This window comes from Cebus imitator, unplaced genomic scaffold (assembly GCF_001604975.1).
Source record: "Cebus imitator isolate Cc_AM_T3 unplaced genomic scaffold, Cebus_imitator-1.0 Scaffold196, whole genome shotgun sequence".
Classification (NCBI taxonomy): domain Eukaryota; kingdom Metazoa; phylum Chordata; class Mammalia; order Primates; family Cebidae; genus Cebus; species Cebus imitator.
This window is the reverse complement of record NW_016107511.1, coordinates 3,476,894-3,492,365: the sequence shown is the minus strand read 5'-3', so window position 1 is coordinate 3,492,365 and position 15,472 is coordinate 3,476,894. Positions and strand designations below refer to the sequence as shown.

Below are 15,472 nucleotides of genomic sequence, written 5' to 3'. Positions count from 1 at the left end.
AGAAAATATTATTGTGGTTTTTTTTCCTTGTTTGTTATTTTCCTTTCATATGAAACTGGTCAACAACCAACCACTGAAACCAAAAGAGCGCTTTGGCTGAGACGTAAGGGTAGCCATTTGTCAGCAGAAGTAAAGGCCAAGTGTTCCCAGAGACAGGGTGTCGCGGTCAACTGCTGTGACATCCATCTCAGAAGGCTTCATGAATGTAACCACACAGGATGGCACATGCTGATGTCGGCCGTAGGTCGCCACCAGCCTCTAGCTTGGGGTGAGTCACTGGTTTCAGGCAAGGGGTGTCTGTTGGTTCTGAGGTGACCGGGCCTTTGTACAGAGTTTTGAAGAAAATACCTTGCAGACTTAGGGCCGACTGAGTTCGCCATGGCACACAGCAGCTCCCACCGCATGGGATGAAGGCTGCAGCTCGCCAGGTCTTGTTTTCTCATCTGAGAGTGAGAGCAGGGGGAGCCTCAAAGAGCCCTTCTGGGTTGAGTGTCTGGGGATTCCAGAACCAGCCCCACCCTTTCCCAAGCTTCAGCGCTATCTCATCCATCCTCTCCAGACTGTCTCCCCCATCTCGGTTGCAGCAGGATTGCTGTGAGCCAGAGCTGCAAAGGCCTTTGAATTGCAGGTCCCTGCCCAGATGGACGCTTCATCCCCTGAACTAGTTTTCTACTGGGTAGCCCTCTGGACATTCTCACCTTTCTTCTGCACCTCTAGTCCTGCATCAGAAGCAGCCAGTTCTCCTTCCCAGAGCCCTACCCGGCAGCTTGCGAACCGGCTAGTCCATGCCTCTTTACCTGTGGCGAGTGGCTCTGAAGCAGGGTACTCTCTTACCTGGGCCCCGCACTCTGGCGCAGAAGCGTCCGGCACCTGTGGCAGTCTGTAGCTGAAACCCTGCTACCTGGTTAGGATGCCAGCTTCCTTGCCCTCTGGCTTCCAGGCAAGGGCTGGATCTTAGGCAGCCTTGCAGCACGCAGCATATCCACTGCGGATCTTCCTGGGCTCCCTCAAGGGTCAGACCTGTTACTACCCCAGTCTCCCTGCTGTGGGCATGCCTCCGCCTTTGCTGTTGACTTGAGGATGTGCTTCCAACCTAACGCACCTGGCTTCACACTGCGTACGCAAAGGACAGAGGGCCCACCCGTCTAGGGGCCAGCTCTTTCGGAGGACAGCAGAGTGTCTTGTGCCCTGGGGCCATCCTCTGCACTTTTGTATGATGAGATGCAGCACTGTTTCTAATTCTCTGTTGCTTGAGAAGTAATGACATTTCCCTATATCTTATGGCAGTTCCTAACACGTCTGTAGAGGTGTTAGGGAGGGGCAATCTATTGGGATGAGTCTTATGAAATTGCCCATTTTGTGAAGTTGGAAAGGGTGACATATTACATTTTATATAGCTCAACCTAAAACTCAAGAAGGTGGAAGAATGTCTGGGCCTCCCTGTGATGTTATGTTTACCTGGTAAGCATGCCAGGGTTTTGCATGGAGTATGTGGTACAGTATCCGTGTCTATGGCAAAGAGTATTATTGTAGATACTATTATCATTACTAAAGGTATTATCACTACTGCTACTTGAGCTCACTTTAGAAACGATTGATAGGGATAGAGGGAAGGCTGTCCCCTGGAAGACCCCGGTGCGTTGGCCCTGGCCCCTGGTCTTTCCCTTTGGAACTAGAGGTTTAAAATGAGCTCTCTTCTACCTCCATTCTTGTCTTCCCTGCTGTGAAACAGAACACCTCTGGCCAGTGGGCTTCCTTTCGTAGGTAAGAGATGTTGGGTGATCAATGGCCTCAGACAACGTAGCTGTCATAGTTTCATTTTCAAAATGTCATGGCGATAAAAAAAGCCATTTGCTAATAAAAAGGGTGGGATTCATTGCCCAGTAGCATTCACATCCACGCTGTCACTGTCTAACCGACATTTCTCAGAGTAGCCACTGGCTTGGTGTCGTAGCTGAATGATGTCACTTCAAGCATCACGTAATTTTCCAGCTGGCTAGGATGGAAAAGGGGTTTATTATTGTGGCATGTTTTTCACAGCGTCTAAAGAAAATGAAGCAGACAGGGATATATGGCAGGATCGGTTCTGTTTTTACAGGTGTGTCTGAAGGATACAAGGAGCCTTTCACTTGCAATAGAAATGTGACTGTATGGCAAAAGCAAAATTTTTAAAAAAACTTTTCTCAAGAGATTTAAAATATATATGTATAATTAGTGTTGGAAATGGGCCTCGGGTACATCAAACTCAAAGGGCTAGGAGGTAGGCTGCCCAGTCCCTTGTCTCAGTTCTGTTCCTACTGACAGAGCTCTGTCTTCGTCTTTGCCTCTGTTTCTCGATGAAAATGACGGAGCTCCCAGGGTGCTTGCTGGTTTTTAACTTTTCATTGCAGTGTAATACAGAAAAGTACACATCTTAGCATACAGCTTGTTGGATGCAAACTGTACACATCCCTGTCACTAGCACCCTGACCAGGAAACACACATGACCAGCACCCCAGAAAACCCCTATACCCCCCCGACACACACACACAAGGACCTCTGTCTTGACTTCCAGCAGCATAGCTTTCAGCCTAGTGAGACCTGTGTCCGACTTCTGACCTGATGAACTGTAAAATAATAAATTTGTGTTGTGTTAGGCCACTTTGCTTGTGGTAATTTGTTACAGCTGTCCTAGGAAACCAGTGTACTGATGCTGCTTGCAAGAGGGAGAGCCAGGAGTTGACCCCCGCCCTGTCCCCAAAGACCGAGTCCTTAAAAACCACCAGAATAGATAGTGCTGCCATTAGCTTTGTTAGGTGTTTGGTCATTGGTGAGGGTATGAAGGTAAACTGAATGTGCAGGTGCCAGCTAGTGTGTGGTTAAGTTGGGACCTAGGTAGCCAGTGTCATTGAGGTACTCTGACTTGCCCAGCCCCTGGCCCCGTGTTTGGAATGCCTCCTCCTTGGGAAGATGGATTGTGATATGTTGCTAATACTTCGGTGTGAGTTGAGTGCGTTATCTTTTCCTAAAGTATTTGCATTATAAAAGATGACCCAAGTGATGACTTTCTACTATTGATGAGAAAGAGGGCTACACTAGGGTGCCATGGCTGTCCACGTGAGGCCCAATTCCTTGTCCATCCTCCGCTGGAGAGTCAGAAAACACCAAAAAGCATCTTTCCCATGCTCCCTTACAGCTAGCAGAATAAAGAGTGGGAATCTCAACTCTGGGCTCCCTGCAAAAAGGTGCTTTTCTCATGCTGGTACAGTGCATTTCTTCCATGTTAAATATGAACATGGTGCTTGGAGGAGGTGTAGTGGTCAACCTGTGGGCACAAGGGGCAAGCACAAGGAAAGAAATGCCCAAGGGAAGGATGGAGAGTGGGAGCATAGCAAGTCCTCCAGCTTCCACTGCACTGCCAGTCACTCTGCCAGTCCCAGCAAGGTCTTGTTACTCCAGAGGTATTGTTCCAAGAAAGGAAAAACCTCTCCAGTGTGTGCCAGTCTTCATTGTATTTTCTGTTACTTGCAGCTGAATACATTCCAAACAGACCCAGGTGCCTTTCAGCTCACAAAGAAAGGTAACCACCTAGGAGTGGGGGGCATGGGCAGGCAGAATTCTTTAGAAGGAAAGGAATTCCTGGGATCCTTGTCTGCATTTTCACTACGATGAACACATGCAAGGAATGATAAGTCGAGGGAACCTTACGGAGAAATAGGGTTGAGCTATAGATATCCAATAAACCTGATGCATTCCATTTGGAGAGAAGAAATAGAGGGCCCATAATTTTAAATGAAAAGGTTACTTAATTAGGAGACTTTGGAGAGCCTTTTATTTGTTTATTTTTGTTTCTGGTGAGGTTTACTACCTCTCAGAGGGACATGCTGTTAAGTTGAATACCTCTGAGAATGACCATCTGTCACATACTTTCCAGGACCACCCTGGGAAATACGAGGCGTATTGTCTCCTTATCTCAACAAGCATGCCGTGTTTGTCTATCCACAGAGTCATAATTTGAGATTAGGAAATATGCTATTCTTAAAAGCTCAATTATTTATGAATCCCAATAGCCAGGTGATGTCTTATACTTAGTGGCATTTATTGATGCAGATGAGTACTTTGAAAAATTTAGAGTCATTTACTTTGTAAGCTACCAGTAAGAAGGTCTCTGACTGGATAAAGATAACTCAGCCATGTTGTCTTTAACAAAGGTGGTGATATACATTGTGGCAGCTGAATGCCTCCTTACAGCCAAGGGAGAACAATCATCGAATTCATTCATTTAATTCATGGATTTTCCTTCTATTTACACTTTAAACAAACATGCCAGTTGTTTGCTTAGTTAACAAGCCCTGCCTTCATTATAAGCCATTAGTGGCTAGTAATAATTGAAACTGTGTTTGGATTTCAAAAATACAATAAACCCAATTAATTTCACTGTTAGTAATATGGAATTTGTCTGATTGACTTGAGCTAGGCAGAAGTTTGTGTCTTTGCCCTATGCATGAAAGCCTTGGTAAATCATTTTACAGCCATGGATAGGAATTTTTCATAAGAAAAACTAAAAAAAAATGGGTTAAATCTTAATGCTTGTAAGGGGCCAGACAGCAAATATAAATTAGTGAATGGGTTGGATAGAGCGTCCTTTAAGAAACACGTGGTCTACTTTTGATGGAGACATATCAGAAATATTTCGGCCAGTTGCAGTGGCTCATGCTTGTAATCCCAGCACTCTGGGAGGCTGGGGTGGGCAGATCACGAGACCAGTAGATTGAGACCATCCTGGCCAACATGGTGAAACCCTGTCTCTACTAAAATACAAAAAATTATCTGGGCATGTTGGCTGGCACCTGTAGTCCCACCTACTCAGGAGGCTGAGACAGGAGAATCGCTTGGACCGGGAGGTGGAGGTTGCAGTGAGCCAAGATAGCGTGCCACTGCACTCCAGCCCGGATGACAGAGCAAGACTCCATCTCAAAAAAAACCAGAANAAAAAAAAAAAAAAAAAAAAAAAAGGAATATTTCATTTTTTTATCTTGCTATAAGAAGGGAAGAAACCACACACATGATTACAAATTACAAGTAGGCTCAGCCAATGGCAGGGAGAGAGGAGGGAGAAGTTGGGACCACAGCAAACTGGAGAGCCCAAGCGCTGCCTGAAATGACCAGCTCCGATTCAGCTGCAGTCACTATATGAGAATGTGGGCCTGTGATGAGGGACACCCAAGCAGATTTTGCCTGCTTCTCAGATTCCACCAGGGTGAATCCTAACAGGGACCTGATAAATTCCTATCTTTGAAATGCTCTCTAATGCTTAGTATTGTTCTTAGAAAATTATAAAATATTGCCATTTGGTATTAGACGTGTGTGTGTGTGTGTGTGTGTGTGTGTGTGTGTGTACAGAATAAATATGTGTCCACTTCTAAAAAAGACTGTGGGCCTAGTGTGGCCAAATCTTTCAAATTTTTAATATAATTTGAAAATCTGGACTTTGGATAAAATATTCCCATTTATAAATGTTGGCAATAAGTTTTTGCTTTTTAAGCTGATGCTATGAAGTCAACACAGTGTTGATCAGCAGCTCTCAGAGTGTGGTCTCTGGACCAGCCATGTTAGCATTACCTGGGAACGTAACAGAAATACAGGTTCCCAGGCCCCACCCAGACCTACTGAAACAAACTGTCTTGGGGTGAGGCCCAGAGATCTGTTTTAACAAGCCTTTCTGGTAGGGCTGCCAGCTTTTAGCAAATATTTCATGGAACATACACAAAAACTTTTTCGTTGTCTGAAATTCAAATTTGACTGCCTGAGCTATTTCCTTATCTAGCAAGCCCTGCCTCCAGGTGCTTCTGATACACGCTGGTGTTGATCAAGCAAAACATGTATATGAGCCAGGCTGCTTGTGTTTGAATCAGCTTTGACACATAATAACTCTGGGATTTTAGGCAAGTGACATAATTTCTGTGTGGCTTGGTTTACTTACATGTAAAATAGGCATGATAATAATTTCTTCCTCTGGGGATGGTTGCTGGAATTGAATGAGTTAGCAAACATAAAGTACTTAGAACTTTGCCTGGGAGAAAAAAAACAATGTATGTGTTTAGTATCATCATTATTTTATTTTTCTTTCCAGCTGTCAGGGAATAGGAGAACTCATCTTCTTTCAATTCTTTTTTCCTGGATCTAGCTTTGATTTAGCAGAATTGATTCTAATGTGGTGTTCCCCAAGGCCACTCTGTTGCTTGTTCCTACCCAGAGGTACCCTTGCTTCGAAATGTAGTTGACAGTGTGGCCGTCTGGCGGGGAACTCACACTTGCCTCCCCTACGGAGGTCCTGCTGCCTGAACTCTGTCGGCTGGCAGTGCCTCTGTTGGGCTCAGACCTCTTGTTGTACAGACCAGCCTTGCTACTTCGTGTCTGCTTTCACCAGCCCAGCCAACAGCTTCCTGACCCTGTCTTAGATTTTCGGATTCACAGAGGGCCTGACTAGGGCTTGCATTCTGGCTGTCAGTTGGGGAAACAGCGAATGCCTTCCTCACCAGTTAAATTCTGAGTACACTTTGGGAAATCCCCACAACTTTTCCAGACAAGGAACGTGGGACGATTTGAGTTGTAGACCCAAAGAGTTATTTCAAAGGAAAGCAGTCTCCGAACTGTCCTTGCCGAGTGGCTGCAAGCTGCCCCAACATGTCCCTCCGTGAAGCAGCCCACCAGGCCTCCACACCGCCACACATGACAGACTTGTGCGCGCCATGAAAACCACCAGGATGAGCTATTATGGCTCTCAGTGGTGCCATTATATTGCTGTTCTGGGAAAGGAGCAAAACACATTATTTTATTAAATAAAGATTTTCCCTGTATCACAGTGGAGGCTAATTTTATTAGCTCTTTTTATGGGAACAAACATCATCGCCCTGATTTGGGAGGATGGGGAGGTAAGGGAGTGGAATCACATTTTGTCATCTGCACGCTCCGGTGAGGCTGCCAACATGTTTTAATTGGTTACTCACTTTAATACTTACTTACTAGAAGAGTTCCCCAGATCCTGCAGAAAATACACAGCTTTCATTTCATAAGCAGTTGATAGATGATTCAAAGACATGTTCAGTTACAACAAATATTTGTTCATATAGTGTGGGTATGGGTGTGTCCCTGATAACCAAAATGTATAGTCTCCAAAATGTATAACTTAATGTATAGATAGAATCTTCAGTAACTTCAAAAGCAACTTTTTTGCTCTCATCTATGAGATTTCAGAATGTTTAAGGCAGAACATATACTATCAGATTCAGAGAGGGAAAGGAGTCCAAATCTAGTTGACAAACTCAATAAAATACTGTTTCTGCCCCTGATTCTTTAGCTTTAAAGCCCGAGAGTTTCACATGCAGCTTTTTGGATGACCATAACCACCAGAACCAGCCCCCGCCCCCAACCCCAGGCTGAGGCAGAGCAGCCGAGGCAGGCTCGTGAGAGTCAGGCCGCAGTGCCGCCCTGTTCTGTGTGCAGGACCGAGGTCTCCACAGCGTTCTCTTGGGATGTGTCTCCGGGGGTCAGAAGCGATGTGTCCACTGCTCCAATGGTCGGTAGCTGAGCCCGCTGTATGGTCTGCAGAGCTGCCACTGAGCCAGAGGTGGTCTCTGTGTTTCTAGAGTCAACATGGTCTTCATGTTTTGCTGTTGCTGTGCTGTTGTTTTTTCCACTAGCAATAGGCCACAGCTAACGCTGAACAATGAATGCCTTCCTCACCAATTGAATTCTAAGTACACTTGAATAAATTCAGTGGTGAAGCTGGCCACAATGTTTTGTGTCCCCGCCTCCGCTTTCGCCCTCATGCCGCTCTCCTCCTTGGTGTCGTCTGTGCTCTGCTTTGGAGCCTTCCCTGCCCGCCATGAGCACCCACCATGAACCCTGAAAGGATCCAGGTATCCATCATTTACATGTCCGTGTGACAGGAAACTGGAAGCCTCCTCTTAAGAGCACTTAGAATTTTTTTTTTTTTTTGAGTCGGAGTTTTGCTCTTGTTACCCAGGCTGGAGTGCAATGGCGCGATCTCAGCTCACCGCAACCTCCGCCTCCCGGGTTCAGGCAATTATCCTGCCTCAGCCTCCTGAGTAGCTGGGATTACAGGCATGCACCACCATACCCAGCTAATTTTTTGTATTTTTAGTAGAGATGGGGTTTCACCATGTTGACCAGGATGGTCTCGATCTCTTGACCTCGTGATCCACCCGCCTCGGCTTCCCAAAGTGCTGGGATTACAGGCGTGAGCCACCACGCCCGGCCAAGAGCACTTAGCATTTAAACCAGATTGTAAAGCCGGAGCTCCTAGCCTTGGCACAGTGTTTGCAAACGTTTGCTTCCCTGACATAGCTGCCCACTCCCTGTAGTGTCACTGCCACGTCCCTAGCCTCAATTTCTCCCTCCTTCATCTCGTTAGCCGCCTCCCCAGCTTGTCTTCTGCATCCTTCCTTTGTTGTCTGTCCTTCCTACTTTCTCTGTTGCCGTTTGTTCCCCGTATTTGCTTCCCTTAGCCTGTCGGCCTCTTCTCTAATGCACTTCCTTCTTCTATTCTTTCCTCATCTTTCTGCTTCCTTCATCTCCATCTTCATTTCCTCCTCTGCTCCCCACCCACTTTCTCTGCTGCTTTCCTTGCCTGCTGCCCTCATCTTTTTAATCTATTTCCCCATCTCATTCTCTACAGCCCTAATTTTGTTATCTTCTTGTCTCCGGTAGCCCTTTGAATTTGTGACTTGCTTTAAACCATGTCTTCTTGAAAAGAATACCAGGCTTTAGCAAAAGCAGGTGAGCGGTTGCAAGGTGGAGACCAGGGAGAGGTGTTGCCCTCCTGGGGACAGACCTAAGCGCCTTTGTAAGGGCTTTTCTAACGCATGCCCCTGTGGCCCACTGGGGACTCCCAGTGTAGGGCACAGTTATGAGGAACTAGGCACTGCTCTTCAGGAGCATCAGCAATGGAATAGTAATGCCCCCCTTTGGCCTCTGTACCCTTCTTTTCCTGACTTTCTCTCACCAGGAAGAGGCCTGCTCACTGTGGGCCAGTCCTGGCTGTGATGTAGATTGAGGAAACAGAAGTCTCAGCACGTGGCTGATAGTGTCCTGTTGGTGCCTCCTGAAGACAGAACTCCTGGGAGAGTAATGATCACTAAGCTCGTGGGCTTGAGCTGGCACAGAGGAACTGGAGCCCAGAAGCCACGGGTCTAAACCCAGTGACCCCGGGCAGAGTGGGCAGAGTGGGGCAGGGTGAGGCTTTAGAGTCAAGGCTGTGTGAGCTCCAGTCCTGGCTCCATTGCTTCCCAGCTGTGTGACCTTGGGCTGGTCAGTCTGCCTCTCTGTACCCTACTTTCTTCATGTGTAAAATGAGATAATAAAATCTAATAATAACTTCCCGAGGTTGTGGCGTAGAGCGATGAGATGGCATGCGTAAAATACAGTGCCTGGCACGTGGCAAGCACTCAGCAGCGAGTCTTTAGAAGGAGGAGATACAAGAATTCTTCCAGGTACAAGAATCACGAATGTGGCCCTGGGGCTTTCCACAGTCTCTCTGCCTTAGTCACATTTGAGTCAACATTCATTCAGGCAAACGAATGGATGTTTTATCATCTACTTTTTTTCAGAATTTTTTTTTTAAGACGGAGTTTCGCTCCTGTTACCCAGGCTGGAATGCAATGGTGCGATCTCGGCTCACCACAACCTCCGCCTCCTGGGTTCAAGCAATTCTCCTGCCTCAGCCTCCCGAGTAGCTGGGACTACAGGCATGCACCACCATGCCCAGCTAATTCTTGTATTTTTAGTAGAGACTGGGTTTCACCATGTTGACCAGGATGGTCTCGATCTCTTGACCTCGTGATCCAGCCGCCTCAGCCTCCCAAGGTGCTGGGATTATAGGCGTGAGCCACCGCGCCTGGCCCACAGAATACTTAAGAAAATGCTTCTACTAACATTAGGTTTTTCTTTCAAACCCAGATCCCCATACACATTGATCAGATGTAGCAAGTTTTTGGAACTGGCTTCCACTTCAGGCGACTGAAGATCCTATATCCCCAAAAGACTATCCCATCATCTCCTCCTGTTTAAATATTACACACTGCAGTCGGGTGGGTGCCAGATGAGAAAAGCAGACGACGTTGAGTCCCTCCCCGGCAGTCGAGGAAGGAGGGTCCCGCCTGGATGTCTGGCCCCCCTCCCCCTTTGCCTTCAGGACTACAGAAGCATCCCCTACATTAGACTGCATTCAGGAGAGGGGGACTAAGGGATTTCATTTAGAAGAAGGGGCAGAGGCTGAGGGTTCGGTCTGTAAATGCATTGGTGAGAGTGTTGACATACATCACTTCACACCTGATGGAGGAAAGAGAAGACAGGCTATGAACCAAAGAGGGGTGTACGACAGTTGTCCTTCCTGAAAGGGATGTCCCCAGGCTACTATGAGTCTATGTTTCAGTTGTCTAGTTTAAATTAGCAAGTAATCAAGTCACACAAGCAGAAGCTGTTGCGCATGATTGTAAGACCCTTAAAACGATCCTGCTGGACCTTAGAGGGAAACAAGCCTGGTTCCCCCCTCCCTGGGCTCTTCCATCATCTCTATCAGGGGATATTGGGCTGCACATACTGTTGAAATTGTGAGAAGCGTGTGAATCTGTGTGAACAGTAAACTTGCAGCCAGATGTGGTGGCTCATACCTGTAATCCCAGCACTGTGGGAGGCCAAAGAGGGCAGGTCACCTGAGGTCGGGAGTTCCAGACCAGCCTGACCAACATGGAGAAACCCATCTCTACTAAAAAATACAAATAAGCTGGGTGTGGTGGTGCATGCCTATAATCCCAGCTACTCGGGAGACTGAGGCAGGAGAATCTCTTGAACCCGGGAGGAGGAGTTTGCGGTGAGCTGAGATTGCACCATTGCACTCCAGCCTGGGCACAAGAGTGAAATTCCGTCTCAAAAAAGAAAAGAAAAGAAAAGTAAACTTGCTCTCTGTGAGGGGAGTTGGGGTCTGCTCCCGTAAAATGGGAGGGTGGCCTGGAGGCTCTTCTTGTCCTTAATCGTAAGCAATTTCCTGTCCTCTGGGTTCTACCCCTGCACCCTGCTGGGACCTGCTGTGGCAGCAGCATCTACTGGGGGCCTCTGAGTGCTGGGTCGCTGCCTCCATAGCAAGATGGGCCATGCTGGTCAGGGCTCCATGGAAAAAGCAGAAATAAATCAAACTCCAGCTCCTACTTAAGATCTGATGAAATTCTCCATTTCCGCTCCAAATTGAATTCCTCCTGAAGGATGGGAGCAGCTCCTGGGAGTAATGGAGACCCTCCTTCCTCCTCTGCTAGAAACATGTTTTAGATTACCAGATGCAGCCTTCTAATCTGGGTGGGTAGGTGCCATTCAGGAGCAGCCTTGAGAAGCTGTTTTCAGACCAGACATGATATTTTTAATCTCGAGGGGCAAGGCAGCAGACATGCAATACGCTTGGCCTCTGCAGGGGGAGGCGGCCCCAGAGGTGGTGGTCTCCTGGGGAAGAATGACAACACGGGGATTATGGCTGCAAGCCACCGCCTGCCTGCCACCTCCTCCTCCTCCACCACTTGGAGCCAAAAAGAATTTATGGTGGGGAATCGAAGCAAGAGGGCTTGTGCTTTTTGAGATTTGAAATATCACTTCCCTACCCATCTCTTATTTGGGAAAAATAATAAACTATGATTTAAAAAAAAAAAAAAAAAAACATGAAAGAAACGTTTTTAGGTTGAAGATATCCTTGAAGTGATTATTTTCCAGTCTCTGTAATGGTGATGAATCGACAGTCTGGCATTTGTAGAGGCAGTTGACACAGACCCTTTCAGGGGAAAAAAAAGAAACAGTTTTCCAGTGCGCCTTGTCAGGGGGAAGACTGATCGCCGGCAGGCTGGCTCAGACCGTGAGGACAGTCCTGAGAGTGGGGGATGAGGTGGAGCTGGGCTGGGCCCGTGGACCCAGGCTGATGTAGGAGCACAGCATTCTGCAGGTCCATCCTGTTTTGAAGGTGGACATGAGGTAGATTATCTGTTGGAAAACAAATCCTTAATATTTTTCCTTGATGTGAGCTAATTCCTTGAAGTGAGCTAAAGAGAATGAACTAGACCTTTCTTCACTCACTGTTGAAGAAAAGCAGTCTAAGAAAAAGATGAGGTTAAAAAAGTCTACTTAACATGAGAAATTCAGACATTTAGGGTCTAAGGGAGGGAAGGAAATTCTCCTTGAAAGAGCATGCTGTTGGTCCTTTTATGTGAGAATTTTGTCAACAGCCTTTGAGAAAGTTTATCAAAACCTTACTCTATGTTTTTGGTTTAGTTTTAAAAAGAAGCCATTTCCTTCATAGGGAAATAGCCCCAAAGTATCCAATAAGTCAAACTCAACCTGCCAGGGCCAGACAGGCCCCGGAGGCTTTCCATTCGGGCGCCGGAGGCATTCCATTCGGTTTCCCAGCAGGAAATCTGCTTTTCAGGGAGAAGGTCATGTTTTCTGCACAGAGTGCCGTCATTTACACGGTTAAGATGCCCTTCTTTCTGAATCACGAGGATGTTCAGGCTCGGCCTCCCTCAGAGGACAGTAGGAAGTACTTTACCCCCGGCTCAGAAGAAAGGATGGAGGAGGGGAAGGGGAAGTATAGGTGGAATTCTGGCAATACTGAGCCCTGTCCCAAACACAGCAAGATGCAATGAGGCCAGGGAGGTGTCTCCAGAACACTGGAGTCTGGGGCAGACGACAAGGACTCCTCAAGCGGAAAAAATGAAAGGGTGGGAGAAAGAAGTGCCACCCCCCACATGGCTGCTATTGTGCATTCCTTCAGGCCCTCACAGGCTTTTCTGTCTGCATAAATGGGCCCCCGGCGAGGCTTCCACACTGGGACAGACAGCAGGCAGGTCCCCAGACACTGGAGGCTTTTTCTTCATGAATAGTCTCGGCGATTTCGCAGCCATTTGCTTGTGGAAGTGTCCTGGCCGGAGTCCGCCCTCCAGTCTCTGTAAGGACCGGCACGTCTGTCTCTCTGGCTGCAGACCCTGCCCATGCAAGCTTGTCCTCGAGCCTGTTTATAAGGCCTGAAGTTCCTTCTGTTTTGTTTTAGCCCAAAGGGTGAACGGCTGCCAGCAGTATGTCTGGAATGTTATTTACTTGGTACATTTCTGTGGCTTTTCTTTGTAGCATTGCGCATGCCAGAGCCATTTACTTGAAAATGCCAGGTTGCACGGCTTGTCTTCACGGGGTGACTTTCTCAGTTAGGGGAGTTTGGTTCCTGTGTCTTTGGTACCTTCCTTCCTTGTCCTTTTTTCCCCCCCTGAGTTAGTGCTCTGAACAATACCGTTGGTGCCTGTTGCATTGCACCACTTTGTCCTGAGTGCCCCAACTCCACTTGTAATTTCTGGGGTTTCTAGTGCCCTCTGCGGAGCACCTGGCAGACGCCTCTTCATTTGCATGCCTGCCCTGTTATTACTTCACATGAAAGCTGTCTGTTTTGGCAGACATGACTACCACGATTGCAGTTGAGCTCTCTGAGCTGAATGGGTGATGTTGTGTAAGGGAACTCTGGGTGGGGTTTTCTCTAATGGGGACTGTGGGAGTGGAAGAGAAACCTGCGAGCATCTTGGCTTGTGCTGAGCCGACATGATGGCAAACAAATGACTTTTGAAAGGAGGAACCCATGTGTACAGTTTCCTAATTTGGAAGGTTTCACAACTGTTTTTGTTCAACTGATGGAGGAGAGATTTTTTTAAGAGCAAATTCTTCATTAGGAAGACTGTAAACAAGTCCTGGAAAAGATAATTGCTTGAAGGGGGAGGCATGGAAGGTATTTGATGGGTCTTTTCTTTCGTCAGCTCCTCTGCTTCCCATTTCATCTGTGCAGTTTTAATGGTGGTATTTTGGGTTTTAACACAGGTATGGAAAATGAGATTAGATAAATCTTCCTGTCTGGTGCCAGTCCTGGGGCCGTTTGCACACCTGGGTGGGTTGACTCCCTGCCTTCTTTCTCTCTCTCAGCATGATTTTGTTCTGTCATGTGGGTCCATAAGCACCTGCAGATACGATGGAAAGCTTGGCATTACACGGGCTCGCCCTTTATTCGGGCCTCCTGGAAACCTCACCCATCCCCGGCACCTGCTCGTTTGTTAACATCATAGCCAGCTCTCATGTGGAATGGAAACATTTTTGCTCCATTCTTCTTGTTTTTTTCTGTCCTTCTGCGTGACTTCTCAATTTGTTTGTAAGCTGCTCAGATGTTTGGCTGAAGGGTCTTCTTTGATCACGCTCCCGACAGCATGTGGGCTTCACACGGTCACACCTGCTCTTCTTTTAGAGAGTCCAGATTTCAGAGCAAATGCTTCTATTGCCTTGTAATTTTTTTCTGAGTGTAAAACTTTGGTGCAGGTTACTCATTACAGGTAATAGCCGTTTGATGACGGAGACAACTGTTTGGCAGAAACGGCCACCTGGACTGTAGCCACAAACATAAACTGCCACTTTATTTATGTCTGAAAGCATCTGAGCCGCAAGCCTATCAGTCATGATCTGGCTTGCACACGATAATAACAGGCTCACCAGGCTAGGCACGCTGCCCCATGGGGTGGCCACGAGGACAGGCTCTAACAAGACACTGTGCATTTTCTCCCCCATTATCCACAGCCCACACATCATGTTCCTCTCTCAGAGCATCTTGACAGGAAGGAGCCATCTCTGTGGGACCCGCCTCTGCCATGAAATTGCCCACGCCTGGTTTGGCCTAGCCATCGGGGCCCGCGACTGGACGGAGGAGTGGCTGAGTGAAGGCTTTGCCACTCACTTGGAGGATGTGTTTTGGGCTGCGGCACAGCAGGTGGGTTAAAGTGACCCTAAGTATTTCACTATCCAGAGTCAAATTCTGTTTCTAGGCATTCATTCATTCAGCACCTATGGACTGAGGGCCTACTATGCAGGAGACACAGATTTTGCTGGGGAGATGGCTGCATAAACAAGAGAGGGAAGCCCTTTCTCCCCACAGGATTTACAGTCTAGAGATGGGAGAGAGAGCAGACAAACAAGTGAATCAGAAATAGGTCAAGTGGTGGAGTACCATGAAGAAAAATGAGCCCCATAGAGGGGCAGTGGATTCTATTTTAGAAGGTAGCAAGACAAGGCCTCTCTGATGAAGGAGATATTTGAGCAGAGATGTGAAGAAAAGGTCATGCTATGGCATACTCAAGCACTTCTTTGTGGTTGTAATTGTGGTGATGCGTGTGTGTGCATTGTGTATGTGTGTGTGCATGTTTGAAATAAAGAGAGCAAAACGTAAATCCAGAGTCATCTCAGATGTCTGCTCGTAGGTAATGAATGAAGAACGAAGCAGGGGTGGTATAGATTAGGGAACGGTGAGGACTATGGCAAACTGACTGCTGCTACTCAGCTCTAACCCATTGTCATGGTGAAGGGAGGAGGGCCCAATATAACCTACGCTATTAGCTTTTTTTTTTTTTTTTTTTTT

At 47.2% G+C, this 15,472-nt stretch overlaps 1 protein-coding gene across 15 annotated transcripts in view; it reads left to right on the top strand.

Annotated features, from left to right (window-relative positions):
- Positions 1-15,472, top strand: part of AOPEP (aminopeptidase O (putative)) — a 379,056-nt gene that overhangs the window by 199,360 nt on the left and 164,224 nt on the right. For all 15 annotated transcript variants that reach the window (XR_005203205.1, XR_005203206.1, XR_001830582.2 and 12 more), the window contains one exon: positions 14,638-14,827. Coding sequence is in view for 10 of the 15 variants with exons in the window: in XM_017547221.2 (XP_017402710.1) it covers positions 14,638-14,827 (190 nt within the window). In the remaining 5 variants the exon portion in view is untranslated. The remainder of the gene's footprint in view (positions 1-14,637; positions 14,828-15,472) is intronic.